A 27,901-nucleotide genomic window follows, 5' to 3' on the forward strand; every position below is an offset into this window, starting at 1 on the left:
TCTCTTGAGCTGTTCCAAGTGTCCAAAGGCAGAGACAGCAGCAACAGCCTTCCACTCCCTTGGGGGGAAGAGGGCCATCTGGGCGACACCAAAGCCTCCTAGCAGAACGGGGGACGAGGTGCGGGTGGGAACCTAGGAAAGCAGGTGCCCAAGACCGTTCAGGAGCCGCAGCAGGCTGGCTTGGAGGAGCGTTTGCAAACGACGCGCGATTCAGAAAACGGAACGGTTGCGTTCAAACCAGAGAATCGCCCAGGAAAAAAAAGAAAAAACGTCGCGGAGATTCGCCTCGGGGAGGGAGGGGGAGAGAGGCGGCAGCCTCCAGCCCTCCGCCTGTGCCTCCCTCTTTCTCGCTTTGCCTGGCCTCCTCGTTTCCCCCCCTCTCCTCGGCAGCGGAATGGTCTCTCCCGGGTGCTCTATTTAATCCCAGCTACTGCAGCATCTCTCGCTCTGCCTTTAGTCAATACAGCAGCATCTCCGTGGCTGACTGGGGCTCTCCCGCCTCTGTTGTGTGCCACTGCGGTTTGGGTTGAGAGGGAGAGACCGAGAGAGAGAGAGAGACGGAGACAGAGACGGAGACAGAGGAGGCCAGAGAGAGAAAGAGAGCGAGCGCGTTGGTTTATCCCCCCCTTTTTCCCCCGGTGGGGAGGGGGACGGACTAAGTTTGCAAGAAAGCAAGAAGACGGGAGATCCCCCTCCTCTTCCCCCCCTCCCTTCCTTTCGTCCTTCTCCCCACCGCTGCAAAACGTTTTCTCAAAGATGCTGTCTTCAGCCTCCAGCGTCTTGGTCCTCCTGAGCTCCTGCTTGATCGCCGCCAGCCGAGGAAACCTTTCGCATGACCGTGAGTTGGAGAGAAACGCCGCTTTCTCGGGTTGAGGATGCGCCGGCGGATGGATGGGTGGGTGGGTGGATGGGTGGGGGAGAAGATGGGGGGGGGGAGAGGGAGGGGAAAGGGAGGGTCCAGATGGAAACTGTTAAAGAGAAAGGATCCGAGAGCCGCTTTTTTATTATTGTTGGTGGATCTGGGGAGCGGGTTGGTTGCAAAAAGGAACGCCGCCTGTCGTGCTCCGATGTTTCCCCGTCATGGGCTCCCTGGCGAAAACGATAGCGATCAGAGGCTGCATTTTACCAATAAAGGGGCAAGACGAGAGACGGCGGGTCTTTCCTTCGGAACAAGGGGCAGCCTTATCAAGGGGGGGGGGGCGTTCTTTCTGTCTGAACGTGGGATGCTCCTATAAATTCCTCTCTCAAAACAATGGCCATTCTTGCACGGTTAAAAAAAAAAAAAGCCCATCGATTGGAACCGCAAGGACGCTCCTTTTTGTAAAAAAAGAGCGAGCGAGCGGTGCTTCCGTGCGAAGGGGACATCCCTTAAAATCAAGGTGGCATCCCTGCCCAGAGGGAACGCCTGGGACACCCTCCAGGCCCAGAGTTTAGCGCTGCTTTGGGCAGAAGGTGGAGGGGGGGGGGGTTAGGGAGAAGAGAGATCCAGGCCCCCAGCTTGTTGTGTTTATATGTCTGGGGTGGGGTGGCGGAGCGGAGGCTGGCAAGCTGCGGGAAAGGCTGCCGGGTCTAATGTATGCAAACACGCCCACCTTGGGAGCGAGCGGCGCTGAGGAGGGAGGAGGGGCCGGGGTGGGTGGTTGGAGGAAGAGAGGAGGAGAGGGTGGGTGGGTACCGCTCCTTGCCAGCAACATCAACAAGCGGAATGTGGCTGGCTGGGCAGAGATGCTGCTGCAGCAACAGACGCCAGCCTCGCTTGGCAAGCTGGCAAGCCAGGGGGCCGAGGGTGGAGGCGCTGACTCCAGCCACCTCTCGCCAGGGGAGATGGGCAGCTGGCAGAGCAGCCCCTTTGTTGGCTTCGGGAGCCGCTGGCTTTGTTTGGGTGGGCGAGGGGGGCTCGTTTCTCCGAGGGGAGCTGTTGCGCTTCTGTCGTTCCGGCCGCGGCGGCATCCCGAGAGGTGGGATTCTCTAAAGTGGCGTTGGCAACCGGTGGAGGGATGAGGGAATCCGAACGAAGCCGAGCACATGTTGTCCATGTCCTGGGTCTGTCCAGCCACCTGCTCACTTTCTTGGCGAGCTTTGGAGGACGCAGGTTGTTGTCTTTGGGGGAGGGAGGGAGGGGGGCTTCCAGCCAGGCTCAGCCAGCCGCTCTCGAAGTGGGGGGCGCGGCTTTTCCCATTGTCTGTCGATGCTCTGGACTGGCACAGCTGTTGTGTCGCCACACCGGAGTGGTAATTAACGAGCAGGGGAGGAAGGGATGTCTGTCTCCCCAGACAGGCACCTTGCAAGGGTGTCTTCTGGTGCGTGCAAAACATATCCAGTATTTTTTTTAAAAAACCAAGAGACAAATGATGAGTCTTCTGCACAATGGGATGAGTGCAGTGTGTGTGTGTGTGTGGGGGGGGGAAGGCAAGGAGACCTGAGCTCGGTCCAGCTGTGTACTCTTCCTCCCTGGATCGGAAAGGTGGCTGGATGGCGGGTGGGCCCCGGGCTGGCGTTTCTGAACCTGCAGCGTCTCAAAGGCATTGGGGGATGGGGGGGACAGGCAAGTCTCCCCAGGGGAGGCCGTCAGCCGGATGCTTCCCCACCTGGGACATGGGAGGGGCGAAGGAGCCTTGCATCCAGCGGAGGGTGTGCAGTTATGTAGGTCAGAGGGGGAGGGGCCCTCGCTGAGTACCTTCTTAATAGCTCCCTGCTGGATTGGGCTGGGGGGGGGGGCGTGTGTGCGCGCGTATGGGGGGTAGGGTTGCTAAAGGCAGGATGGAACATCTGGCTCGGCTGGATTCGGTATGCAGAAGAGGGCAGCTCTCTGTGCCATTGGCTGATTTAGGGGATGCGGCAGCGAAGCTGTCAGATGCCAGAGCTCCCCTTCTCTTCTCAGGTTGTTGTTTCTTTTAAAGGGGGGGGGGTGTGTCTGCCAACTCTTAGAATACTGATGCCTTCCGTGCAAAGGAGGATGCAGCTGGACGCAACCCCAGATCCTCTTCGACGTCTGGGAGGGACGCCGTAGCCTCTGGAAGACAGAGCTGTTCTCTTTCTGCGCCCCTTCTCTACGCTTGCCGGCTGCAAACTCTGGCAGCCCTGGGCGGCTGTTTGTCATCGCCGAAGTGGTGTGTTCAAGCGCTCGGCTCCACTGTTCAGCACGGAGAATCGCCCTTCCCCTCCCTAGGCATCTCGCTTGTGTGCCTCGCGAAATGCTGCCTGTCGTCTCTGCAGGGTGGTCCACCAGAGGCACGGGGGCGAGAGGAAACTTCTTAGCTTTGCTACACGGCCAGGGTGGCAAAAATGATCTCTGCGTGTGAGGCGGACATCTGGCAGGAGCCTGTACGTTTCAGGTGGCTTGCTGGTTTCCCAGCTGTGCAGGCCGCCTTGGGTCATAAGGCTGGGGAGGGAGCACCAGCAGTGGCGGTGGAAAGGGCTGTCAAGTCTCAGCTGACGTTGGGCGATCCCTTGAGGTTTTCCAGGCAAGAGACGTTCCCAGGTGGCTCGCCTCACGTCACAACCCTGATGTTCCTTGGTGGTCTCCCATCCAAATACTAGCCAGGGCTGACCCTGCTTAGCTTCTGAGATCTGATGAGATCAGCGACATCCAGGGCAGCAGGGGTGGAATTCTAGCAGGAGCTCCTTTGCATATTAGGCCACGCGCCCCTGATGTAGCCAGTCCTCCAAGAGCTTACAAAAAAAGAGCCTTGAAAGCTCTCGGAGGATTGGCTACATCAGGGGTGGGTGGCCTAATATGCAAAGGAGCTCCTGCTAGAATTCCAACCCTGCGGGGCAGGCCAGAGAGCACCGATAGAAATCTGGAATCTGGCTCTCAAATTATAACCATCGTTTTGCTTCATGGTTAGGCTGGCCAAGGGAGCAGGAAATGTGTACAGAGGGAGAGGTAGCATTCCCTCTAAGCAGAGTTAGTCTGAGCTAGCTCAGAGTTTTTTAACCTCCGGCTCACACGTTTTTCTCTTAGCTCAGGAAGGATGGCTCCCAAGCACACTAATTTATGCAGTAGCCAAATTGCTCACTCGCAAATTTAGTGTCAGTAGCTCATGAAGTGACATTTTTGCTCGTGTGACCCCACAGTTTAGAGGGAGCATTGGATGGGACTCACATATGCACAGGGCTTTTTTTTTGTAGCAGGAATACCTTTGCATATTGGGCCACACACCCCTGATGTAGCCAATCCTCCAAGAGCTTACAGGGCTCTTCTTACAGGGCCTACTGTAAGCTCCAAGAGGATTGGTTACATCCAGGGGGTGTAGCCTAATATACAAAGGAGTTCCTGCTACAAAAAAAAAGCCCTGCATATGTGGTTATTTGTATTTATTTATGGCCATCGAGTCACAGCTGACATGGCGACCCTGTGGGGTTTTCAAGGCAAGAGGCATACAGAGGTTGTCTGCTCATTGCCTGCCTCTGCATCCCAACCCTGGTATTCCCCAGCCAAATACCAGTCAGGGGTGATGCTGCTTAGCTTCTGAGATTAAATGAGATTAGGCTAGCCTGGGCTATCCGGGTCAGGGCTATGTGGTTATAAGAATGTCTAATTCTGATCAAATTTTGTCAGTGAGACAATGCAATTGGGCCTTCCTGTCCCCTCCCTTTTGCTTTTGTTCGTGGTCTTCGCAACGCTTTTGTTTATTGTTAGTTATCTTTCATCTGTGTCCCAGTTGACTCTGTAACTGGGACCCCAAACAGATTTTTTCATAGTTTTCCCTTCCTCCACTTAATCATCACAACAACAAGGTAGGCTAGGCTGTGATGGATCCAAATATGGTATAATAATAATAATAATAATAATAATAATAATAATAATAATAATAATAATAATAATAATATTTTATTTTATTTTATTTTTGGGGCTGTGTAACAAGAAGTATAGTGTCCAGATCACGTGAAGTGATGGTATCGTTTTACTCTGCTCTGGTTAGACCTCACCTGGAGTATTGTGTTCAGTTTTGGGCACCACATTTTAAGCAGGATATAGACAAGCTGGAATGAGTCCAGAGGAGGGCAATGAAGATGGTGAGTGGTCTGGAGACCAAGTCCTGCGGAGAAAGGTTGAAGGAGCAGGATATATTTATCCTGGAGAGGAGGTGGCTGAGAGGTGATAAGATCACCACCTTACAGTGCTGAAGGGCTGTCCTATAGAGGATGGTGCAGAATTGTTTTCTGTTGCCCCAGAAGGTAGGACCAGAACCAACAGGTTGAAATTAAATCAGAAGAGTTTCCGGCTCAACATTAGGAAGAACTCCCTGTCAGTTAGAGCGATTCCTCAGTGGAACAGACTTCCTCGGGAGGTGGTGGGCTCTCCTTCCTTGGAGGTTTTAAAGAGAGGCTCAGTGGCCATCTGACAACAATGCAGATCCTGTGAATTTAGGGGGAGGTATTTGTGAGTTTCCTGCATTGTTCAGGGGTTGGACTAGATGATCCTGGGGTTCCCTTCCAACTCTGTGATTCTATCACCCAGCAAGCTTCCATGGCAGAGTTGGGAGTTTGAATCGGGTAGACCCAGGTCTTAGTTCTGCACTCCGGTCTCTATGCTGTCCTCGAATCTTGTCTGTTCAACAAGCCTGTAGTCAGAAATTTTGGGGATTCTTGCGTTGTGTCAAGGGTGGATGGAGGTTATCAGATGCCAGTGTACAAACCCAAAATATAAATGCAAGTTGCCTAGTAGGCAACTGTGAACTTCTGCATATCATGAGAGGGAGGGCAGGAAGGGCTGCATCAGGGCTTAATTCTCATGGCCTTTCTTACACACCCAGGGAAATGCTGGTTGCCACCTAGGGTTCAGGCAGCAATTTTTCTTCAGGCCAGGGCCCTGGAGGTTTTTTATTTATTTCTTCTGGGCATGGAACAGGGGTCACTGGGGATGTGTGTATGTGGGGGGGGGGGAGGTATTTGAATTCCCTGCATTGAGCAGGAGGTTGGACTAGAAGACACCGGAGGTCCCTTCCAACTCTAGGATTCTAGGCGTAATGTCCCTTTAATTAAGTCGATTTATCCATTTATATCCTACTTTTCTCACCAAGGTGGACCTGAAGCAACTTAAATTGCTCTCCTCCTTTACTTTTTATCCTCACAAACAACCCTGTAAGGTAGGTTAGGCCAAAAGTTGTGACTGGCCCAAGGAAACTTTGCACTAGACCTTTAATCCTGGTTTAGCCCTGTCCCCAAGCTGACGTCCTTCACTAAAATCACGGAGTCATAGAGTTGGTTTCTCTCCTTCGCTGATTCTAGTGTACAGTGTCAGTTTGGGGACAGGGTTAAACAGGATTAAAGGTCTAGCGCAGGGGTGGGGAACAGTGGCTCTCCAGATGTTTTTTTGCCTACAACTCCCATCAGCCCAGCCAGCATGGCCAATGGCTGGGCTGATGGGAGTTGTAGGCAAAAAAACATCTGGAGAGCCACTGTTCCCCACCCCTAGTCTAGTGTGAAACTGGAGACAATGTAACATTAAATCTGAAGTATCAAATGGTGAAACAATCACCTAACTCTCTTCGTATTCCTTAACCAGAATACTGGGAGGTATGTTCAGAGTTACCCCTAAAAAGTTGTCTGGTTGAAGATTAGTCATATTTGGAATACATTTATAGTTAGTGCCGGAGGTCATTTTGTAGAAAATAGGTGGTGGAGCTCATCCAGGGATTGTTATGCAGCTGCACATGCTATTCAATGGAAAGGAGGTGGAACTCTCAGAAGGAGGAGGAGGAACTCTCAGAAAGGTTCAGGAGCTGTGCTCCTGTGGGCTCCCACTGAATCTGAGGCCTGGTTAGTGCATTTATTAAAAAGGGATCATCTGTGGCAATACTTCAAAACACAGGGCTGGATCTCATAGACCAGTTCGACTTATGCCAACCTTTTTTATTTAATTCATTTATCCCCTGTCTTTCTCCTCACCGCAACCCTGCGAGGTAGACTGCGCTAAGAGAGCATGATGGGTCCAAGGTCAACAAGCCAGCTTCCATGGCACGAGTGAGGATTCGAACCTGGGCCTTCCAGAGTCTAGTGTGACAGCCTTAACCGCTGCACCATGTTGACTTTTGCAGAAGCAAAAACCCACAAAGACCTTTGCAAGTAGCCATTGCATTGGGTCAGCTTGCATTTCAGCTTGGGCAACGCTAGCGCAAAAGTACCTCCCCCCCCCCCCCCCGCATAATGACCTTCTTCGATCAAATCATATCACACTTCCAAATTGGACTGTAATGACTGCATCAATATCCCTTGTTTTGCGGGCGGCGACCCTGATTGGAAAGGAAAAATCAGCCCTTGAGCTTGTGGGAGCTTTTTGTGCAACATCTGCCAATGGAGCGGCATGAAAGAAAGCTGCTCTTTTGCTCTCATGTCTTGAAATCCAGCCCATAATGTTCCCAGGAAACTTTCTTAAGAAAACTGTAGGAATTATAGATGAGCGGGAGGGGGGAGTTGGAAATTCAACTGTTGATGCTTTCCCTGGCAAGGGATTGCAGGGAGGTGGACCCCACTGAATTTCTGCCTGTTGGGCAACTTTGTACCCATTATCTGCTGGAGAAACTGAGACCAAAAGAGTCCTCATTGTGACGGTGACCCTACGGGACGCCCAATTAGTCTGCACCTGGAGTTGGCTCTTGAACCTGCTTCTTCGGCCAACATCACTAATTTGTCCAAAACACACCTGGAGCTGTCTTGTACTGAATCAGACCATTGGCTCATCAAGGAGAGCCAGTTTGGTGTAGCGGTTAAGTGTGCAGACTCTTATCTGGGAGAACCGGGCTTGATTCCCCACTCCTCCGCTTGCACCTGCTAGCATGGTCTTGGGTCAGCCATAGCTCTGGCAGAGGTTGTCCTTGAAAGGGCAGCTGCTGTGAGAGCCCTCTGAGCCCCACCCACCTCACAGGGTGTCTGTTGTGGGGGGAGAAGATACGGAAGATTGTAAGCTGCTCTTGAGTCTCTGATTCAGAGAGAAGGGCAGGTATAAATCTGCAGTCTTCTTCTTCTTCCTACTCAGACTGGCAGCAGCTCTCCAGGATCTTAGGCAGGGCTTTTTTTGTAGCAGGAACTCCTTTGCATATTAGGCCACACCTCCCTGATGTAGCCAATCCTCCAAGAGCTTGCAGGACTCTTCATACAGGTCCTACTGCAAGCTCCAGGAGGGTTGGCTACAACAAGGGTGTGTGGCCTGATTTGCAAAGCCGTTCCTGCTACAAAAAAAAGCCCTGGTCTTAGGCAGAGATCTTCTGTATCCCCTACTGCCAGATCCTTTCAATTGGAGATGCTGGGGATTGAACCTGGGACCTTCTGCATGCAAAGCAGATGCTCTACCGTTGAGCCACAGCCCTTCCTAGACTACCATTGAATAGGCAGCAAGGCACAGCTAATGTCTGTAATCACAAAATTGGACTGGATGCAGAACCTGGGATCCTGTAAATCTCAGCTTTTTTGTTTCTTTTTAAGAATGAAGAACAAGTTTCTAGTCCTTTAGTGCGTATGAGCAAAATGTGCTGAAATTTCAGCGTGTGGGGGAGAGAGAATAAATCTGTGAGCCTTTGTTACCTTCCTTATAAGCGGCACACGTTTTCTTCCAGAAATAATTTATTCTTGCTTTTGCAAGTTAGCACAATTTGCATAACGTATTCCGGGTTTTCTTGCAGTAGAGGATTTGTGTGATCTGGTCACACCGTTTCCAGTCAAGTTTTCCCCAAAGACCTCAGGGTGGAGTATGCTTCCCCCCACCTGCCCCAGATCCTTACAATGGCCCTCTGAGGTAGCTTAAGCTGAGACACAATGACTGGCCAAAGGCCAGACAGTGAACTTCATGGGGAACTGGAGCCCAGATCTACTCCTATACCATATTCTTAAGAGTATTGCTTAGGAATGAGCAGTTTCCCCCTGATTCATTCTTATATTCTGGAATTTCCCTTTTAGCTGTGTATTATACCTCCTTTATACCAATCATCCTAGGGTAATGTCTCAAATTCAGGGGGGGGGGGGTTGTAGCAGGAGCTCCTTTGCCTATTAGGCCACACCTCCCTGATGTAACCAATCCTCCTGGAGCTTACAGTAGGCCCTGTACTAAAAGCCCTGTAAGCTCCAAGAGGATTGGCTACATCAAGGGGGTGTGACCTAATATGCAAATTCAGGGTTTTTTTTGTAGCAGGAGCTCCTTTGCCTATTAGGCCACACCTCCCTGATGTAGCCAATACTCCTGGAGCTTACCCTAGGCCCTGTACTAAGACCCCTGTAAGCTCCAGGAGGATTGGCTACATCAAGGGGGTGTGGCTTAATATGCAAAGGAGTTCCTGCTACCAAAAAAAGCCCTGCTCAGATTAATTCCAAAATCGGAGGGTGGCGTGTGTGTTGCATCTTCTGGTGCTTCAATTAATTTGCACGTTTTTGTAGGTCTCTGTTACTGATGTGTGCATTCGCTTAGGGGTGTGCATATGTGTGTGTGTGGGTGAAGTGTTGTCAAGTCACAGCCAACTTCCAGAAACCCGAGAAGGTTTTCAAAGCAGGATAAGTTCACAGGTGGTTTGCTGTTGATGGCCTCCCTCTGAATAGCAAGCCAGGGCTGCTCCGGAGGTCTCCCATTAGGGTTGTCAAGTCCAATTCAAGAAGCATCTGGGGACTTTGGGGGGCGGAGGCAGGAGACACTGGGGGTGGAGCCAATAGCAAGGTCGGGACAAGCATAATGGAACTCCAAAGGGAGTTCCGGCCATCGCATTTAAAGGGACCACACACCTTTTAAATGCCTTCCCTCCATTGGAAATAATGAAGGATAGGGGCACCTTCTTTTGGGGCTCATAGAATTGGACCCCCTAGCCCAATCCTTTTGAAACTTGGAGGGTATTTTGGGTGAAGGCATTGAATGCTATACTGAAAATATGGTGCCTCTATCTTAAAGAACAGCCTCCCCAGAGCCCCATATACCCGCAGATCAATTCTCCATTATACTCTACGGGAATGGGTCTCCATAGGGAATAATAGAGTGCTTAGCAGACATCCCCCCACCCCTGCTTTCTGATGACCCTGAAGCAGGGGGAAGGCCTCCAAACTGGGGGATCTCCTGCTCCCACCTGGGGAACCGCTAATGCCCTTTGGAGAAACTGGCTAACTGTACTTATACTGCTGTGAGCATTGGTTCCAGATAATATGAAGTGAATGATCAGATGAAGGCTGACACCGAAACACGGCTTTGTAAATCTAGGGAACGTGTTATCAGCTGCACTTCATATCAGCTACACGTATAAAGACATCGCCTTAATGTTCTGCAGTGTAACCTTGACTTCGTTGGCAACGTCATTATTGATTTGGAGAGGTTTTTTCACATCTATCAGGACTTTGCACCTTCTGGAGTCTTCGTTCTGAGTGGACTCTTTCATTAAATTGTAAATTGGCAATTGCCTTGATGTAAATGTATATTTTAAACTGCAAGAATGTTTGTTGTACATTATAGATTATGTAGAACGCGGTTCTCTCCTGTTGCTAACCTCACTGTGTTCATCCCTCTTGGTTTGCCCACCTGGGGATTGGAAACCCTATCTCCCATCCAAATACTGACCAGGGCAGCCCCTGCTTTGCTTGCAAGATTTGACAAGATTGGGCTAGCCTGGGCTCTCCAGGTCAGGAGGACGGGCACTTAGATACCACACTGTGTGTGTGTGTGGGGGGGGAGCAGCAAAACTTTACTTCCTGGTGCATGTGATTGCCTCCGTTTTTCTTTTCATTGACGTGTTTCTCTGATAGGCATTCCTGCACATCAGCACAAAATACACAACAAAGGATCTCGATGCAACTGTGTATCCAGTCTGATTCAGAACAGATGGTCCCCCCCCCTTTTTGCAATGTGGTGTCCACCTGCAGGTCAATGCTCCCTCTAAGCTGCGGTCTTGCGAGCAAAAAAAACGTAGAAGTGCTTAAAATGATTTTAACCTTTTCCAGGCCAAAAAATACAATGAAAACTGTGTTAGAAGACCCACCCCTTAATCAAAAACCTGACGAAGGGAAACATTTTGGCCTGACACTTCCCAATGAGCAGCGCTGGCACCAGACAAGCCTCAAGAAGAAGGGCATTCTGTAAGTGAGGTGCCACCACTGAAAAAGCCCTGTCTCTGATTGTCACCTGCCTCACCTCTGAAAGTGGGGGCACAGGCAGGCAGGGTCGTGAGGAAGATCTCACCTTGTGGGCTGGACCAAATGGGAAGAGGCAGTCCTTTAAGTACCCCATCCCCAGTCCATTTTAGGGTTGCCAGGTCTCTTCCCCCACCCCACCCCGCCCAGGCATTGGCAGGGGGTTTGAGGGTTGGGCTGCAAGATTCAGATTGGGGATTTGGGGAGTGGAGCCTGGGGAGGACAGGGACCTCAGTGGGCTACAAAGTCCACCCTTCAAAGCTTCCATTTTCTCCAGGGGAACTGTAGTCTGGCGATCACCTGTAATTCTGGGGGATCTCCCGGTCCCACCTGGAGGCTGGCATCCCTAAGCCATTAGGGCTTTAAAGGTTAGGGTGCTGCCTTCTCCCATGCAGCCCACCAGCTAAGATTTTCCTCCCAACCTCTGTTCTCCTGGAGCTTACAGTAGGCCCTGTACTAAGAGCCCTGTAAGATCTTGGAGGATTGGCTACATCAGGGGGTGTGGCCTAATATGCAAAGGAGGTCCTGCTACAAAAAGAAGCCCTGCTCACGGAGTTGTTGTAAGTGGAAGAGAGGAGAATAAGCCACTTCGGTTCCCCATTGGAGAGAAAGATTGGGAACCCCTGCCTGTTTATAACCCAGACCCAGACCGATCTCCCACTAGCCTTATGCCGCTCTCACTTTCCTCTTCTCTGCGGGGCTTCCAACTCGTTCGCCTCTTTTGTGCAGCAAACAAGATCCTGTAAAAGCCAGTTTCTGTTTGCCACATAAAAAAGGCGAAGCTAGTTGCAGCCCCAGGGCAGTTAGTGTGAAATCCGACAGAAGCCCCACAGAAAAGAGGAGTGTGAGGGCGGCAGAAGGCTAGTGGGAAATCGGTCCCAATCTTTCTCTCCAGTGGGGAACTGAAGTGGCTTATTCTCCTCTCTTCCCCTTATAACAACTCTGTGAGCAGGGCTTCTTTTTGTAGCAGGACCTCCTTTGCATATTAGGCCACACACCCCTGATGTAGCCAATCCTCCAAGATCTTAAAGGCTCTTAGTACAAGGGCCTACTGTAAGCTCCAGGAGGATTGGCTGCATTAGGGGCATGTAGCCTAATATGCAAAGGAGTTCCTGCTACAAAACAGAAAGCCCTGTCTGTGGGGCAGGTCAGGTTGAGGTCACAGTCACTTAACACACTTCCAGCCAGGACAGAATGGGGATTTGAACCCAGTTCCCCTAGTCCGGCGCTGTAACCCCTGCATCACAAGGCATACAAAGCCCAGGTCATTCAGACCTCCGAAACCTGAAGATGAATCTGGGTGAGAATGTTGAAGGTCTTTGCTGAGGGGCTGGAGGAGAGAGCTGCAAAATCCCACCTGGATCAGATCCTCAAAGCCGATTTGCAATTGTTCTCCCCCGCCAGACACAAAAGGTCCATTAACATGAAGTGTGCCACAGAAGCCAAGGAGCAGCTCTCTTGTGCAAACTCCTTGAAATGAACAGCACATCGCTGCGCTCTTCCTTGGCTGTCTTTCAGTGGCGGCTGGTGCGGGTGAGCCTCTTGGCAGAGGTGGCCGGGTCTCTGTCCCACTTGATGACCCTTTGTGGTCTCCCGACCTCCCTACCCCTTGCCTTTCGGGCTGGGTCCCCTTTGCTCATTCCCCTTCTCTTTTTTTGCAGAGTCCAAAACTGTGGCTCGTCGCTACTTTGCAGGCAATCAGAGCAGGCACCTCCCTGCACATCCTCCTCCTCCCCCACGGTACATCCGTACTGTGGAATGTTCCAGAAGTTCTTGGCACACCTCCAAAAGCTCCTCTCTCTTTCAACAACTGAAGCTGCTCTGAAGGGCTCTTGTCCCTTTGGCGGGCAGAGAGCGAGGTCACCGTTGCAATTTCGCTATTGATTCCGGGAAAAGGAGCTGAGCGGGCAAGGGATGGCGGTGGAGTGGGATTTCTTCTAGGATGGGCCCAGAGGTCGAGGGCAATTGGGGGAAGAATCGGGGAGGTCACTCCAAGCTGGTTGCGTGTCAATGATTGTTTGCTTCAGCCCACCTCTTCTTCTTCCTAGGGTGGCAAAAATGGCATCGCGTTTTCTTCTTGCTGAAGAGAGCTGCATAGGGTTGCCAATCCCCAGGTGGGGGCAGGGGATCTGCCAATTTGGAGGCCCTTCCCCCCCACTTCAGGGTCATCAGAAAGCAGGGGAGGGAGGGAAATGTCTGCTGGGCACTCCATTATTCCCTATGGAGACCGAGTCTCATAGTGTATAATGGAGAATTGATCCATGGGTATCTGGGGCTGTGGGGGAGCTGGGTTTTGTGATAGAGGTGCCAAATTTGCAGCACAGCATCCTATGATTCTTCTCAAAACACTCTCCAAGTTTCAAAAAGATTTAACCAGAGGGTCCAAGTCTATGAGCCCCCAAAGAAGGTGCTCCTATTTCCTATGGAAGGAAAAGGAGCACAGTCTCTTTAAATGTGATTGCCCGAGCTCGTTTTAGAGTTCAATTGTGCTTGTCACACCCTTGTTCCTGGCTCCACCCCCAAAGTCTCCTGGCTCCACCCCGAAAGTCCCCAGATATTTCTTGAGTCGGACCTGGCAACCCTAGGGATTCTTCACTTTAGCCCGCCTCTTCTTCCTGTTGAAAATGGCATCATGTTTTCTTCTTGCTGAGGGGAGCTACACCTCATATTTCCATGTCGTATTCTTGAGGGCAAAAGGAGCGCTTTAGAGTTGCGGAGATTCCCCTTCCAGTCCTTTCCCTTATTTGCAGCTCTGTTTGCTTGATGAAAGCAATAGATTCAGCCCCTTTTCTGAGGACTGCCTTCTTTCCAGGAAGAAAAATCTCAGCCCTTTGTCGCTCAGAAGTCAACTCCAAGTTTGGAAATTCCTGAAAATTTGGGGGTGGGGGCCTGGGGAGGACATTTTGGGGAATGGCAGGACAGCCACAGGTTATAACGCCATAAAGGTAGGGTTTCTAGTTATGGATTGGGAAATACCTGGAGATTTGGGGGGGTGGAGCCTGGGGAAGGTGGTGTTTGGGAGGGGAGGGACCTCAGTAGGGTATAATGACACAAAGTCCATCCTCCAAAGTATCCATTTTCTCCAGGGGAACTGATCCAGATTGTCTAAAGTATAATAGAAGGAAATCTCCAGGTCCCACCTGGAGGTTGGCAACCCTAAATAGCCCACTCTGAAGCAGCCGTTTTCTCCAAGGGAACCTTGATCTCTGTAGCTTGGGGATCTGTTGTAATACCAGGATATCTCCAGGTGGGACCTGGAGGTTGGCAGCCCTATTTGCGAGCATGATGATGCCACAAATGCCACAGCCAATCAGATTTTGCTCTGTGATGATGTCATGAAGTCCGATGAGAGTGACTGCTGTGCTGTGGGAAATGCTTATTAGGGGAATTCTTTTTTGGGTTCCACATGGTGGCTAAAAAGGCAAATGTCCAGATCACGTGAAGTGATGGTGTCACTTTACTCTGCTTTGGTAAGACCTCCCCTGGAGTATTGTGTTCACTTTTGGGCACCACATTTTAAGAAAGGATATAGACAAGCTGGAATGGGTCCCGAGGAGGGCGACGAAGATGATGAGGGGTCTGGAGACCGGGTCCTATGAGGAAAGGTTGAAGGAGCTGGGCATGTTTAGCCTGGAGAGGAGGCGGCTGAGAGGTGATAGGATCCCCATCTTCAAGTACTTGAAGGGCTGTCCTATAGAGGATGGTGTGGAATTGTTTTCGGTGGCCCCGGAAGGTAGGACCAGAACCAACGGGTTGAAATTAAATCAAAAGAGTTTCTGGCTCAACGTTAGGAAGAACTTCCTGACGGTTAGAGCCGCTTATGTTTAATTTGATTTATACCCTGCCCTCCCTGCCGAGACGGGCTCAGGGCGGCTTACATCAAATCATAGTATACTTATGATTGCAATCATAAAATCAATAAAACCATTAAACAGTACAAGTTAAAACAATCTGCAGTTGGTGCTAACAAATCAGATGTTATTCACATTGCCATGATGACAGTTGTTCCAAAATTCTCCTACAGTCGACTGAAGGCTTGCCAGAAGAGAGCGGTCTTACAGGCCTTGCGGAACTGAACAGGCTTCCTCAGTACGTGGTGGACTCTCCTTCCTTGGAGGTTTTTAAAACCGAGCCTAGATGGCCATCTGACAGCAATGAGGATGCAATGAATTTAGGGGGAGGTATTTGTGAGTTTCCTGCATTGTGCAAGGGGTTGGACTAGATGACCCTGGAGGTCCCTTCCAACTCTGTGATTCTGTTTTTGTTGGGTAGCCAGGCTCTGAGTTGGGAGATTTTGGGAGCAGAGTCTGAGGAGGATGTGGGGATGAGGAGGGGAGGGGAGGGGCCTCAGCACGGTATATTGCCTTGGAGTTGGAGTCCACCTTCCAAAGTGACTATTTTCTCCAGGGGAACGGATCTCTGTCACCCTGAGATCAGTTGTAAAGCAGAACACCTCCAGCCACCACCTGGAGATTAACAATAAGGAAGAGAACCACAGTAACAGCTATACTGCTATACACAAATAAACTGTGATCAATCAACTAACACATTTTCATGATATATTGAAAGATACATTCCTCCAATACAATAAATCCACACACAATCAATTAGTTCCTCAAAGTGCAAATAATGTCCAGTCCAAAAAACTTATGCCGTCCAATAAATTGCTTGTGCTGTGTGGTGTGTCTGTTCACACTCTTATTTTGGAGGTGGTTTTGGGGGTGTCTAAAATAAGAGACACAGCACAGCGCAAGGACTTTATTGGACTGGGTAAGTTTTTCGGACTGGACATTTTTCAACGTAGAGGAATTATTTGCACTTTGAGGATCTAATTGTTATTGTGGATTTATTGTATTGTACGAATGCATCTTTCACTACATTGTGAAAATTTGTTAGTTAATTGAACACGGTTTTTTTGTGTATATCAGCACCACCTGGAGATTGACAACCCAACTTTTTTTTTTTTGCAAGTTCCCCTCCCTGAGAAAATGAGGGGGCTTTTTGCAGAGCTACTGAATGTATTCATGAAATGTGTTCCCACCCCCATGCTTCCTTGTCTCAGCCTTTAACAGCCAACCTTTCAAAGAAGCGGCTGGATTTTGCTGGGAAAGGGAGCGTCGGGCCATCTATTTAACTCCGTCTGGCTTGTTTATCGGCCTTCCGATCTCTGCCTCTTTTCTTCCTTCCCCAATTCACTCCATTTGTCTCCTTGGCGTGCGCTCTCCCTTTTGATCCATCTGCCTTTCCCATTTAGTTGGTACAGAGAGTGCCTCAATTAAGACAAGTTACAAAGTTCCAGGATAAGAAGCAGAAGGCTTGTAAGTAGGGAAGAGAAAGCCGTGCACTTTATAAAAGAAGGGCAAAAAATAAAAATCAAATGAACGTACAAACCACTGGAGCCATAGCTTATGTCTTTAGGCTTTTCCCAGATTATTCATTTCACGTTTTGGGTGGAGGAAGGGTCTTTAAATTAAAGGGATGTAAGAAATTAATGTGTTGAAAACATACCACGTGAAACCTCCATGGACAGTGGCAGTATACCATTGACTATCTGATGCTGGGGCAAGGAATAAGGGAATGGCTGTCATCTAGGGTTGCCAGGTACAATTTAAGAAATATCTGGGGACTTTGGGGGTGGAGCCAGGAGACACTTATGATAGAGCCAGAAGCAAGGTTGTGACAAGCATAATTGAACTCTTAAGGGAGTTCTGGCCATCACATTTAAAGGGACCATGCACCATTTAAATGCCTTCTCTCCATTGGAAATAATGAAGGAGAGGGGCACCTTCTTTGGGGGTTCATAGAATTGGATCCCCTGGTCCAATCTTTTTGACACTTGGAGGGTGTTTTGGGGAGAGGTCCTGGATGCTATGCTGCAAATTTGATGCCTCTATCTAAAAAAAAACAGCTCCCCCAGAGCCCCAGATACCCATGGATCAGTTCTCCATTATAGTCTGTGGGAATCACTCTCCATAGGGAATAATGGAGTGCCCAGCAGACATTTCTCCCCTCCCCCCGCTTTCTGATGACCCTGAAGCAGTGGGGGGGCCCCTCCAAACCAGGGGATCCCCTGCTCCCACCTGGGGATTGGCAACCCTACTGTCATCTTCCTTATGGGCAGGGGTGGAATTCTAGCAGGAGCTCCTTTGCATATTAGGCCACACACCCCTGACATAGCCAGTCCTCCAAGAGCTTACAAAAAAGAGCCTTGTAAGCTCTTGGAGGATTGGCTACATCAGGGGTGTGTGGCCTAATATGCAAAGGAGCACCTGCTAGAATTCCACCCGTGCTTATGGGTAAAGGCCTAATAGGATTTCCAGCCTTGGGCCAGTAATGTCAGATTTGAGGGGTGCTGCCTGGGGATGACAGAGTTTCAGAAGAATGTGGTTTCATTTTAGGGTTGCCAGGTCCCTCTCAGTCACTGGTGTGGGAAAGAGGGGTAGGATTGCCAGATCCTGATTGGGAAACTCCTGGAGATTCGGGCATGGAGCCTAGGGAGGGCAGAGACCTCAATGAGGCACAAAATCACGGAATCATAGAGTTGGAAGGGACTTCCTGGGTCCTCTAATGCTGTCAGATTGGCCCTCCAAAGCACCCATTTTCTCCAGGTGAACTGATCTGGAAGTGCATTGTAATTATGGGGAATCCCCAGGTCCTACCTGGAGGCTGGCAGCCCTATGTCATTTCCAGGTGATGCTCTAGGAATTTCCCCTAATCTCTATTCTTTGTTCAGCTTTTCTCCCTCTCCTCAAATCATTGGGATAAAGGGCACAAGGCCGGGGGACTGTTAGGGGCTAAACAACAAGCTTTTGGCCTGCATACCATCTGTGAACGATCCGTACATCTTGTAGTGACCGAGTCGCTCGTAAATCCCGCCAGCCGACATTCAATATTCAGAATATTTTAGCCTGTGGATTGGAACATGGCCTCGAGTGGCTGTTATCCATTTAGCCCTCATGACAAAAAGGGTGTTTTCCCAGGGCTGTACGACAACATCAGACCCCCTGCCCCATGCTGCACAACAAGGCAACCTTTAATGAAATGCGACAAAGCAAATATCATTGAGATCAAGGCATCTTAAAAAGGCCCTCCGGGTTTCATAACCACCGCGTCGCGAGGCTAAGTCCCTGCTCAGCAGCATCTGTCGGGCTTTGGAACTCGTGAATTGAAAATGGCCAAGGGTCTATCCTGACACGACTCTTTTGTGTGTTGCTAGAAATCCCCCAGAGAGGTTTCTTCAAGCTGCTAAACATGGTGACTTTTGCTGATTCCTCTCAGATGATTCTCTCTCTGCCCCCCCCCCCCCCGGCCACAAGTGGAAAAGTCTGAATTTGCCACAACTTTTGCTTTGGGCGAAATTAAAAAATGCATGAACGGGCCTACATTCACTAACAGAGGATATAGAAGAAGATGATGAAGAAGATATTGGATTTATACCTTTCCTTCTGAATCTCAGTTTCCCGGAGCGACTTGCAATCTCTGCTACCTTCCTCTCCCACAACAGACACCCTGTGAGGTGGGTGGGGCTGAGAGAGCTCTCCCAGAAGTGGCCCTTTCATGGACAGCTCTGCGAGAGCTATGGCTGACCCAAGGCCATTCCAGCAGCTGCAAGTGGAGGAGTGGGGAATCAAACCCGGTTCTCCCAGATAAGAGTCTATGCACTTAACCTCTACACCACACTGGCAAACTGGCATATAGTGATGGCCACCAGCATAGCAAGCTTTAAAAGGGGGGATTGGAGGAGAGATCCATCAATAGCTACTAGCCATGGTGTCTAAAGGGACCCTCTATATGGAACAGCAGGGCTTTTATTTATTTATTTTGCAGGAACTCAGTTTTGGCTGGCTCGGGGCCAAAGGTGCGTGGCCTAATATGCAAAAGAGCTCCTTTCTGCAAAAAAAGTCCTATGAGAAACAATGGTGATGTTTGGAGGTGTGATCTAATATGCAAATGAGTTCCTGCTGGACTTTTCCCAACAAAATAGCCCTGTGCAACAGTAAACCGCAGAATGTCAGGGCTAGGAGGAGACATCTGGGGAGGGCCTGGACCTCCATGTTTGTTGGCCCTCCAAGGCAGCTTGTAGGCTTGCCAGCCTGGCGAGGGATCCCCTGGTTTTGCAGGCTCTTCCACGCTGGTAGCCAGCTAGCCAGCGGGGGGAAACTCTGCCCCAACAGCCATGACATGCCTTTCCGTCTAAGCAGGTTTAGAAACTTGCAAACTGTTTGTGTTTTGGAAGGGGTGTGTGTGCCTTCAAGGGGGAGCAAGCAGGCAGAACCATGTGGCTCTTCCTGGTGAGTGTGTGAGAGAGAGAAAGAGAGAGAGAGCACCCAGTCTCTCTGTTTTATATTCCTTTTAGAGTTGTTTGCATAGTAAAAGGGACAGTAAAGAGTTGACTAGAACCTGGGATGAAGGAAAACTCCACCCCCTAGATTGCTCTGCTCAGTATGTTTGTTTTCTTGTGTTAGTCTGAAGAAGTTGGTTGAATACAGCAGACTGCTCCATCCAGCAACCCCCATGAGTAAATTGCCCCAGTGAAATCACAAAAGTATGGGCTGGCAAACTGTTTATTTTTGCTGCTTTTGTGAGTGTGTGCTTGTTCACTGTATTCAAGGGAACTGCACTGCTGTATTTTTATTATTTGGAATGGGAAAGTCTGTCCGCTCCAACCCCAAAGTCTCCAGACATTTCCTGAGTTGGACCTCGCAGCCCTAGCAGTTGGTAAACCAGTTTGGGGTGGTGATTAAGTGCACAGACTTTTATCTGGGAAAACCAGGTTTGATTCCCCACTCCCTCCACATGCACCTGCTGATGCGTGCTTGAGTCAGTCACAAGTTCTCACAGAGCTGTTCCTCTCAAGAGAAGTTTCTGTCAGAGCTTTCTCAGCTCCACCTACCTCACAGGGTGTCTGTGGTGGAGAGGAGAAGGGAAAGGAGATTGTAAGCCGCTCTAAGACTCCTTTGGGTAGTGAAGGGTGAGGTATAAATCCAAGCTCTTCTTCTTAAATTAAATTATTTGTAATTGTAAGTTCATAAATTTACCTATAGAATGTACAATGCATGTTTGTTGTATGGAGGGCTTTTTTTTTTTTTTAGCAGGAACTCACAGGAACGCAGTTCCGACTGGCCTGGTATCAGAGGGTGTGACCTAATATGCAAAAAAAAAATTAAAGAGAAAGAGATGAACTCCATGCATGTAGGGAGAAATCTGGGCTAGCACCTTTGTCTTTGAGGTGGTAGGCTTCTAATTGCAAAAAGCCAAGTTACACCCCAAAATGATATCCCCCCAACCAGAAGTCAGATGTGGCAGAGATAGGTTTGCCAGCTCTGGTTTGGGAAATACATGGATATTTTGTTGGCGGAGGATGTGGGGCTTGGGGAGGGACCTCAGCAGGGTAGAATCCCATAGACTCCGCCCTCCAAAGCAGCCATTTTCTCCAAGGGGACTGATCTTGGTCATCGGGAGATCAAATGTAATAGCAGGAGACCTCCAGGTAGCAGGTCTAGGAGACTACACTTTAGGCTTCTACCAGCTCACTCCGCAGCACATGTAAGGAGTTACCAACCTCAAGGTGAGGCCTGGAGTTTTCCTGGAATCTCTCCTGGATTATCACTGATCTACAGACTGCAGAGATCTGATCAGTTCCCATGGAGGAAACAGCAGCTTGGGAAGGTGGGTTCTATGGAACCCCATGAGCGTCCTCTTCTCCCCAAATCCATCTTTTCCAGGCTCTGTCGCCAAATCTCCAGGAATTTTTCCAAGATGGAGCTGGCAGCCCTGGTTGCCCTCTCTGGGCTGGGAGATACCTGGCGATCTGGTGGTGGAACCTGAGGAAGGCAGGGCTTGGGGAGGGGAGGGACGTCAGCAGGGTGGATGTAGGGCTATAAAAGCAGCCATTTTCTCCAGGGGAACTGATGTCTGTCAGCTGGAGATCAGCCCTAATTTCAGGGGATCTCCAGTCAGCCCCTGGAAGCTGGCTGCCCTGTACCTGTCAACCAGGTCTAGACACATCCACTAAGTCTCTGCTGTAGGGTTGCTAGGTCCGACTCAAGAAATATCTGGGGACTTTGAGGGTGGAGCCAGGAGACTTTGGGGGTGGAGCCAGGAGACTTTGGGGGTGGAGCCAGGAGACTTTGGGGGTGGAGCCAGGAGACTTTGGGGGTGGAGCCAGGAGACTTTGGGGGTGAAGCCAGGAGACTTTGGGGGTGGAGCCAGGAGACTTTGGGGGTGGAGCCAGGAGCAAGGGTGTGACAAGCACAATTGAACTCCAAAGGGAGTTCTGGCCATCACACGTAAAGGGACTGAACACCTTTTGATTGTTTTTCCTCCACTGGAAATAATGAAGGAAAGGGGCACTTTCTTTCGGGGCTCACAGAATTGGACCCTCCGGTCCAATCTTTTTGAAACTTGTGGGGTGTTTTGAGGAGAGGCACCAGATGCTATGCTGAGAATTTGGCACCTCTACCTCAACAAACAGCCCCCCAGAGCCCCAGATAACAGCAGATCAACTCTCCATTATACCCTATGGGAATCGGTCTCCATAGGGTATAATGGAGCGCCCAGCAGACATCTTCCTCCCCCCTCCCCAGCATTCTGATAACCCTGAAGCAGGGTGAGGGCCTCCAAAGAGGGGGATCCCCTGCTCCCAGCTGGAGATTGAACAACACAGATTGTTGGTCTTAAAGACCACTTAAATCCTTTGCAAACCAAATTCTATTATATTCATAGAACACATCAAAAGAGCATGTGATGCTTCTCATATATCACATACATTTTTTCGTATCGTTGCATTTAGAACATAAACCCTAGTCAAAGTTCTTGAAGTTAGGGAGGGACGGTGTCTCAGTGGTAGAGCATCTGCTTGGGAAGCAGAAGGTCCCAGGTTCAATCCCCGCATCTCCAAAAAAAGGGTCCAGGCAAATAGGCGTGAAAAACCTCCGCTTGAGACCCTGGAGAGCCGCAGCCAGTCTGAGAAGACAATACTGACTTTGATGGACCAAGGGTCTGATTCAGTATAAGGCAGCTCCATATGTTCATGCTTCGCATGTTCATAGGAAGTTACAGCCCCATGCACTTGCAATTAGTGTGTCCTGCAGTCATCACTCCACGGTTTAAATAACCGGCACGAAATCGAGTTGCCAACTTTTCTTCTCTGAGGGATGATGTTAGGTAGCACTTGTAGACTGTAAAGTAACTGTATTTCTTTCAAGTATAGTGTGTATGTACATTTCCCCCCCCCAGCTGGAGACTGGCAACCCTACACCTGCTGCATCTTCTGCAGTGTCCAGTAGGGTGAGTTGAATGTACTCAATTACCTGTGGCGAGTTTGGGCACTGCAAAGACAGAGGGGGGGCCCGTCGGTGGGTCCCAGTTTGTCTGGCACTCTCTCGTTTGCCCCGAACCGTTTGCACTGAGCCTGATGATCAGTCGTACATGTCTGGGGATAAGTGATTAGGAAATCCCTTCCCCACAAGAGCACAATCTCACCCTCCTGGATTCTGTAAGCTCTTGTAAGCAGATTGTCCCTCCCAGAGAACCCTGAGCATGCTCAGTCTTTATGAAGCCTTTTTTTTTTAAACCTCTACTTGTTTTGGGGTTTCCTTGTCCAAAATGATACAAAGTAATTATTTTTTTAATTTCAGGGTTTTTGTGTTTTTTTGAGCAGGAATGCACAGTAATTCCAGTTCCTCCCCCCCCCCCCCCGCTGCTTAATTTACAAATTAAGGAAAGTTGTCAAACTTTAGGTGGTCACTGGAGATTCTCCAGGTGGCAGAGATCAATTCCCCTGGAGGAAATGGCTGCTTTGGAAGGTGGACTCTCTGGTGTTATGCCCAAGCCTCCCCAAACCTCACAGCCCTCAGGCTCTGCCCCCCCCCCCAAAAAAAATCTCCAGGTGTTTCCCAACTGGGAGCTGGCAACCCTAATTCGAGACCAGTAGCAGTTTAGAGATCAGCAAGAGATTAAGAGTATAAACTTGCAAGAGTCAAAGCTCCCTCCACCTGCCTCTCAAAAGCTTCTAACCCCCCCCCCCCAAAAAAAGGGTTGTAAGCTTGCTGAAAGACCTCCATGGCACAGAGTGAAAACATGATGCGACATCACCCCAGAGTTGGAAACAACCGGTGCTTGCGCAGAGGACTACCTTTACCCTTTTTACCCTTTTTAAGCTTGCTGAGGGTAAAGCATAGATGACCAGGGAAGGCAATGGCAAACTACCATGTAAAAAATCTGCCAAGAAAACATCATGTGATGTCACCCCATAGGTTGGTAACGACCCGCCGCTTGCCCAGGGAGGGGACTACCTTTACCTTTTTAAGCCTTGATTGGACTTGATTCTAACTGTTCTAACGAGGCAACCCTCTGAACCTATCTTAATTGACAACGTCCTTTCCCCTGAACACTTGTGCCTCTTTTGCTGATTCATTGACCAGAGCCATAGAGTGGTGGGAGTAGAGAGTCTCCTTTTCCACACCGCCCAAATGGTGACTTGCCTTTTCAAGATGTGACTTGGCAGTGGGGGCTGGGAGTCACACTTGGCTTTTCTTAGCATCCTCGGGGTCATCTTAGGTACAAAGCGATGGATGGGGATGAACTGCCACAGGCAGTGCCTTTAAAATTACTTTGTCAGACCCGGAACTTATTGTTTTCTCAAGATCTGCTAGAAATGAAGGGATGCCTTCCCAAGTTGTGACCAGTTATATATATCTTTTTGGCAATGCTTCTAATTATGGATGCATTTAAGGACTAAGGGGGAGGGGGGTGCCTTTAAAATTACTTTGTGCCTTTAAAATTACTTTGTCAGACCGGAACTTATTGTTTTCTCAAGATCTGCTAGAAATGAAGGGATGCCTTCCCAAGTTGTGACCAGTTATATATATCTTTTTGGCAATGCTTCTAATGATGGATGCATTTAAGGACTAAGGGGGAGGGGGACCCAAAGCTTGAAATGTAAACATATGTCAGTTCTTAACATGGCTGCTTTATATTGCATCAGCCAGCTGCCTTCCTTCAAGTCAAATTTGGAAAGTAGATTCTAACAACGACCTACTCTCCTTTCGCTTCTCTCTTCCCTTCCCATACAGATATGGTTGCCAACTCCATGTGGGGCCTGGAGATCTCATAGAATAAGAACTGATCTCCAGGTAGGGTTGCCAGCCTCCAGGTGGAGCCTGGAGATAGGGTTGCCAAGTCCAATTCAAGAAATATCTGGGGACTTTGGGGGTGGAGCCAAGATCAAGGGTGTGACAAGAATAATTGAACTCCAAAGGGAGTTCTGGCCATCACATTTAAAGGGACGGCACACCTTTGCAATTCCTTCCTTCCATAGGAAATAATGAAGGATAGGGGCACCTTCTTTTGGGGCTCATAGAATTGGACCCCCTGGTGCAATCGTTTTGAAACTTGGGGGGTATTTTGGGGAGAGGCACTAGATACTATACGGAAAATTTTGTGTCTCTACCCCCCTCCCCCAGAGCCCCAGATACCAGCAGATCAATTATCCATGATTTTCTATGGGAATAAATCTCCATAGGGAATAATAGAATTCCCAGCAGACATTTCCCTCTGCTCCCCCCGCTTTCTGATGACCCTGAAGCGGGGGGAGGGCCTCCAAACCAGGGGATCCCCTGCCCCCACCTGGGGACTGGCAACCCAACCTGGAGATCTCCTGCTTTTACCACTGATCTCCAGTGGGCAGAGATCAGCTCCCCTAGAGAAAACGGCTGTTTTGAAGGGTGGACTCTGTGGCATTGTACCATGCAGAGGCCCCATCCTGCTCCAAACCCCACCCTCTCCCATATGCACCCCCCAAAATCTCCAGGTATTTTCCAACACAGACCTGGCAACCCTAGACTCCAGGTGGGGCCTGGAGGTCTCCCGCTTTTACAACCGATCTCCAGTTGGCAGAGATCAGCTCCCCTGGAGAAAATGGCTGCTTTGGAGGGTGGACTCTAGGGCCTTGTACCCTGCTGAGGCCCCTTCCGTCCCCTTCCCAAACTCCACCCTCTCCCGGATCCACCCCCAAGTCTTCAAGTATATTCCACCACAGACCTGGCAACCCTAATCCCTTCTCAAGTTCCACTCCCCCAAAACAAAATCCCCAGGTATTTTTCAGCCCGGGGCTGGCAACCCTGGTCTTGCCAGGATCCAAACTGGCACCATCTACCAAGAAAATCACCCCCTCCCCATTTAAAGAAATCTTAGCCAGTTAATCATATGAGTTGTCCTTGATGGGTTAATATGGATAAGCTTGCTTGCGAATGAAACACTAGTTTTGAAGGGGGTTGTGGGAAGAAGCTTTCTTCCTTTTTATTAATATCTGTTCAACGTTCAGTCACTTTAAATGCCTCTGGTTTTAGCAGAAGGGCGATAAAGCAGATGCCTTAAAATCTGCGGGAAAGGCCTGACTTTGACAGGATTTTAGAGAATGTGTTTATGAAACCTGGCAGGCCCCATCTGAAAGAGAGGCAGGCCACATCCTGCAGGTGTGGGGTTGCCATCTCTGGATTGGGAAGCTCCTGAAGGTTTGGGGGTGGAGCCAGGGGAGGTTGAGGTTTGGGGAGGGGAGGGACCCCAGAGAGCCAGTTTGGTGTAGTGGCTAAGTGTGTGGACTCTTATCTGGGAGAACTGGGTTTGATTCCCCACTCCTCCACTTGCACCTGCTGGAATGGCCTTGGGTCAGCCGTAGCTCTGGCAGAGGTTGTCCTTGAAAGGGCAGTTGCTGTGAGAGTCCTCTCAGCCCCACCCACCTCACAGGGTGTCTGTTGTGGCGGCAGGGGGAGGTAAAGGAGACTGTGACTGCTCTGAGATTCAGAGTATAGGGTGGGATATAAATCTGATGTTTTCTTCTTCTATCCTACCTAATCAAATCTTCTTCTATCCTATCTAATCAAATCGGCAGAAACCAGCGTCAGAACGCCACCATTGCTGCCAGATTAATTTAAACTAGGAATTTTAAATACATTAACTGGTTTTTAAATGATGTTAAATTTAAGTTTTATCGTTAAATTTAAAGTTTTTATATTTATTATTGTATATGTATGAGATGTTGTTAGCCGCCCTGAGCCTGCCTAGGCGGGGAGGGCGGGATACAAATAAAATTTTACCTTACCTTACCTATCCTTCCATAGAGTCCACCCTCCAAAGCAGTCCTTTTCTTTGATCTCTCCCCGGTAGGGATCTTTTTCTAGCAGGAGCTCCTCTGCATATTAGGCCATGTCCCCTGATGAGCCAATCCTCCTGGAGCTTACTGACGCCATGTATGAAGAGTCCTCTAAGCTCTTGGAGGATTGGTTACATCCAGGGGCATGGCCTAATATGCAAAGGAGTTCCTGCTAGAAAAAGAGCCTGTCTGGAAATCAGTAGTAAAACCAGGAGATCTCCAGGGCTCACTTGGACATTGGCAACCCTATTAGACTGGTGTGTTTCTTTCATTATCCTTTATAATAATTATAAAAATGGGTGCTTGGTAATTAATATGAAAACAAAACGACTTTCCCCTTTTAAACTCTCAGTAACCAAAAAAACACATGGTTTTCTTTTCGTATCTTGTTATTGGACTCGCTGCCTCTATGGAGTTCACTCTGACCAGGCAGCCAGCATTTTCCCAATAAAAGGCATGGAGAGACCCCAGAGTTCATCAGGAGGAAAAGGGAGAGAGGCTCTAGGCTTTCTTAATTGACTGCAAGCTGTAGTCACTAAAATTGCATACATGTGTGAAGTATTCGAATCCTGAAGGATACAGGGTGAGACTAGGGTTGCCATCCTTCAGGTGGTACCTGGAGATCCCCCTGAATTACAACTGATCTCCAACCCATAGAGATCACCCCCTCCTGGAGAAAATGACTGCATTGGAGGCTGGAATCCATGGCGGGGTGTTGAACTCATTTGTTATGAGGATCGGATCTGACATAAATGAGACCTTGTTGGGCTCGGCCATGTGTGCCATAAAATCTATTGCCAGGTAGTGGAGTTATAAACTTTATAAAGGACACAGACAAATAAAACATGCTTAAAGTATTAGCATTCTTTCAATATTTGGTCAAAAGCAAGTTCACCTTCCAGAGAGCCAGTCTGGTGTAGTGGTGAAGTGTGTGGACCCTTATCTGGGAGAACTGGATTTGATTCCCCACTCCTCCACTTGCAGCTGCTGGAATGGCCTTGAGTCAGCCATAGCTCTTGCAGAGATGTCCTTGAAAGGGCAGCTTCTGTGAGAGCTCTCTCAGCCCCACCCACCTCTCAGGGTATCTGTTATGGGGGAGGAAGTTAAAGGAGATTGTGAGCCAATCTCTTCTAATTCCTCTGAAATTTGACTTTGTGGGCGTCCTTGGGGGATGCTGCAGGTCTTCTAAGTTTAGCGCGGCTTGGATGGTCAACCACAAAGTTCAGACCCAAGACCTGGATGGCCCAGGCTGGCCTGATCTCATCAGCTCTTGGAAGCTAAGCAAGGTCAGCCCTGGTTAGGATGTGGATGGGAAACCCTGGGTCACTATATCAAACCACCGCTGAACATCTCTTCCTTTGAGAACCCCATGAGGCTGCTACGGCAGCTTCCACTTGAAGGCACTTTCAAACACCACAGAGCCCTAAAAAGTGTGTGCGTGCGTGTGTGTTCCGTTGAAACCAATGGGAAATAATAATGAAACAGAATTATGGAAATAAAACAAAAATAATGAAAGAAACAATAATGAAGCCATAACCGTATGAAACAACCCAATAACAAAACAGTCTCTTTTTGGAATTAACAGCAAAAAAAAAAAAAAAATGAAAGAAACAGAACAAACTCCAATGCGCAAGCCTATGCTATTTT

General features: G+C 49.3%; 1 protein-coding gene across 1 annotated transcript in view; it reads left to right on the plus strand.

The window, feature by feature from the left end:
* The first annotated feature begins 626 nt into the window (after positions 1–626).
* Positions 627–27,901, plus strand: part of CADM3 (cell adhesion molecule 3) — a 255,110-nt gene continuing 227,835 nt past the window's right edge. Inside the window, exon 1 of the mRNA XM_060254893.1 lies at positions 627–838. Coding sequence (XP_060110876.1) covers positions 757–838 — 82 coding nt within the window. The 5' untranslated portion in view covers positions 627–756. The remainder of the gene's footprint in view (positions 839–27,901) is intronic.

Source organism: Heteronotia binoei, chromosome 1 (genome assembly GCF_032191835.1).
Source record: "Heteronotia binoei isolate CCM8104 ecotype False Entrance Well chromosome 1, APGP_CSIRO_Hbin_v1, whole genome shotgun sequence".
Classification (NCBI taxonomy): Eukaryota; Metazoa; Chordata; class Lepidosauria; order Squamata; family Gekkonidae; genus Heteronotia; species Heteronotia binoei.